Genomic DNA, 3,818 nt, shown 5'->3' with positions numbered 1-3,818 from the left:
AGTTCAATTTGAGGTTTCCTTCTAAACAAATAATTTTTTTGAGAATCAGAGCAAAATAAAAAAACGGTCAAACAAATATAAAAAAATTTGGGAAAAAAAAAAATAAAAAAAAAAAGAAGACAAATCAGTGAAAACACACTGAGGTAAAATGATTTCAGATCGTCATCTTAAATTGAGAGTGTCAATCTTGGGAATAGGTTGTAGATAATTCCATGTGATTGATGCACAAACGCTAAAGGCAGAAGTTCAGAATGAACCCGTGGGACTTTTATTCCCCTATTTATTGAGAGTTTAACGGTAATTTCTTCATCAGGACTGTGTGGGTGAGGTTGTCCTGGCAACAGAAGGAAACAACAACGCAACTTTAAATATCTTCATATGTACACAGGGTTGTCCACATATCCTTATTTAAATACTGAAGCCTAAACGTCACTGTAGCAGTATGCTATAATCGACCTATACATTTGCTTAAGGTTGAGTTTCTAATCTCTCTTAAACTATTTAAGGGAGACTAAACACCATTCATTACTGGATATTTGCATAATGTTGACTGTGTGTTCTTTCAGTAGAATTGAATTTAAGATAATGTTAATCTAACACTAAGAAATAATGAAATATTCTATCCATAAAGGACTTGTTGCACCATCACCATCATTTACCAGAGTGACAGAGGGGAAACTGTGACGTGCACCACTTCCTGTCAAAGAACATGTTCACTCTGTGGCCTTCAGCGTTTTTTTTTTCTTCCTTGTACGGTGATGCATTCACTCACTGAAGTGCATTTGAACAACAATGCAACCGCTTAGCTTAGGAAAGAGTGAATTAACTATATTCACTCAAATTGCTGTGTTCAGTTCAGTTGAGATATTTTGTAATCAGCAGAGTGATACATGATTTCCACCTCTATAGGGCTCTGATTCACGTCTCTTCTCCATAACAATGGTGGAGACTTATGGGTATTATAGTATTCAGAGCCACCCACCATGTCAAACAGACTGAAAAAGACAAGACTTCTCAGAAGCAAAGTAGAAATATTTGAAACTGGTGGCCAAAACATAACATGGTTGTTTCTAAGTTGAGGATGTTACTACAATAAACAATGAAATGGGAATTCATGTTGGGGGGGGGGTAGATCATAATAGATTCATAAGAGTCACAGTAGCTTCTTCAGATTCCCCCCTAATAAATCACAGTAAAGTCATTCCAGTGTGCGGAGGTCTATTATGATTTTTACCTATATAGTCCTGCAACCTATCAGCACCTGACTGTTGCTGGCTGTGCATGTGGAGTTTTCTTTACTATATGGTTTAATTCAGTAGGCACTGACTGTTGTTTTATATTTGTTAGTTTGTTCTTTCCTTCACTTTCCTATTGTGTGATAAAATGAACACTGCTCTCCATACAGGCTATGAGCAGGACTTCAAGTCTGGTTCTTACATGGTTTTGGAAAGGATGCATGCTCATATTGCCTAATTTGTTCTCAATGGAGCAAGGCTTTAGCTTCCTGTAATTATTTCGCCAGTGAGTGTGTGTGAGCAGCAGGAGCTGAAGCATAAAAATGTAGGTAAATGTTAAGAATCATTTGTTTCTTCTGCTTGTCCAGGTTTCTCCACCTGGATTAGTAAAATGTATGTGAGCCGTAAGCAGTGGAACTTAGGCAACATGTGCAGCAATCATCAGCAGCTGTTTCAACTAAAGACTTTAAGAAAGTTGATGTACTGCAGTACTGTCATCACCATCCTCTCTCTCATCCTGCTGTTCTTTAATTACAGGTGAGTGAAATCACTATTCTGATCTACTTTAGTATGACAGTGATTCACATATCTTGATTTTCGTTTTAACCTTTTTCCCTCTGTGGCATATTACAGTAGGTGAGCAGATATGGAGGATGATGTCTATATTGGAATTACTTAAATATGCAGAGCAGCAGCTGTATCTCATATTAATGACTTTATCAAGCCTCTCTTTGTGTATTTATTTGTATGTGTGTTATAGCTAAATTAGGGTTCCAGTTGAGAACCAGTTCCAAGTTGTCCGAGCCATCAGAATCCTATGTCACTGAGCTTATCATTTCCTTTTATCAATCACTGGACAAAAAGGACCTGTATCTGGAAATATCCAGTTGTATTCAAGTTTATGGATCTGCATCCAGATCTGTAAATCATATCACTTACTCACTGACAGAAGAATCATCAACACCAGCTGTTCATTTGATGTGCCCAACTCTTAATATTCACATAATGATAGTGCATGGAAACACACTTTGATTTGCATTTTCTTTTGCGGAATTTGTTTGATTTTTGAAGTTAGTTCTACATCTACACCACATGAAAACCAATTAAATATCACACTGTTTATGTCTTTGGACAGAGAATATTACTTCGGGCACTAAACATCTTTGTCACTTACACATGTATTGTTTTTAGGGAATTTGCTGAAATGATTGATTATGATTTTCTTTCTAAACATGCTGAGCTGAATGCTCTCTTTCTCTCTCGTGAATAGTTTTGAACTTTAGTTTAAAATGTATTGTCAAGAAAAATGTTAACATTAGCTAAATCATTTGCTGTGGATGAACAGGGTCGACTGGATCGAGTTCTACGGATCAACCAGTGAGCCTCAGATCTTAGTGCAACTTGCAGTGCCTCAACAATGTGTTCAAGGACAAATAGGTAAACTAACTGTTTTCTGAATGCTGCTTTTTCAGAAATGTAGAATGACATCTGTTCCAAAGAAACATTTCCTCTTCCTCTTCTCCTCAGCTGCTGTTTATTAATTAACCTCCTATTTCCTGTTCTTAAACTCCTTGTGATCATTCTTGATTCACCTTAATGCTATTATTTTCTTTCACTATTTCCATTTTTGCTGTGAGAAAAAAACAACTACATTTCCTACTATGCATTTATTTTTTTCACATTACACCCATCATTACATTTCAAATGGAATGAAAATTATGGTTATACAGTCCATTCATCCTTGTCCACTAAAACAGTTTATATACTACTAATTGGCTACAGCAAATACGTGTTTTGAAAAAATGTAATACTACCTCAATGAGGAAACTAACACCAGGCTGAAAAACGAAAAGTTTCACGTAATCTATAGTGCATCACCACAGTAAGATAAGAGAGAGAGAGTCTACTGCAAAATTTCATGATTTACGTACAGTACAAACCATAGCACTTCCTACATAAGAGAACCACACACAACATGATTCACTGTGGTGTAGACTGCCTGAAAAGGAGGGTCTCTGTCTGCTTTACTTACTACTTACTTCTTTTGGTTTATTTGAATCCAAATAATCTGAATCCCTTTATTTGGAGATCAAATTGAAAATGATAAAATGTCAGTAATCCCTCTTTGCACATAAACTTTGCACACAACTACAGGAAGGTAAAAGTCAGGAAGTCCGTTGACGTTTACATTGGACATTTGGGGTAATAATGCCATTGTTTGCCTTTGTTTTCTCTTTCAAATAAGTTTAACTAACCTGGTTGTTTGTTTCCTATATGTCTGATTGTCTTTTATGTGTTCATGTTTTATGTTTATGTGTCTTGACTTGCAGAGAAATAGGCAGCTTAGTATCTTTTGTAGAAAGACAGACATTAATGTCAAGCACTTATGCACCAACTCGGTCTAACATTTTTCACTCATGCAGTTCCTCAGGGTCAAAAGGTGGCAGTCAACAGGACAAAAACGCTGCTCATATCAGCTTATCAGGAGCACCGTACAAACAGAAAGGAGGTCAGTGAAGAAAGCAGGGCACCAACACCACCAAGTTTCAATCCCTGTTCCTGTGATCGAGTCCCAATCTGATA

The 3,818-nt window shown here is 36.6% G+C and overlaps 1 protein-coding gene across 1 annotated transcript; it reads left to right on the top strand.

The window, feature by feature from the left end:
* Positions 1-1,603: 1,603 nt before the first annotated feature.
* On the top strand, positions 1,604-3,744 carry si:zfos-464b6.2 (the record flags this gene model as incomplete). The annotated part of the gene is given in 3 exon segments (XM_035679543.1): positions 1,604-1,772; positions 2,581-2,672; positions 3,659-3,744. Coding segments are annotated over 3 exon segments (324 nt in total), but the record flags the coding sequence as incomplete, so codon positions are not given.
* Positions 3,745-3,818: the final 74 nt, after the last annotated feature.

Source organism: Morone saxatilis, unplaced genomic scaffold, assembly GCF_004916995.1.
Source record: "Morone saxatilis isolate NCDOM2014 unplaced genomic scaffold, NCSU_SB_2.0 Contig8, whole genome shotgun sequence".
Classification (NCBI taxonomy): domain Eukaryota; kingdom Metazoa; phylum Chordata; class Actinopteri; family Moronidae; genus Morone; species Morone saxatilis.
Note: the sequence above shows the minus strand (reverse complement) of the source record. Positions and strands in the feature narration are given on the sequence as shown.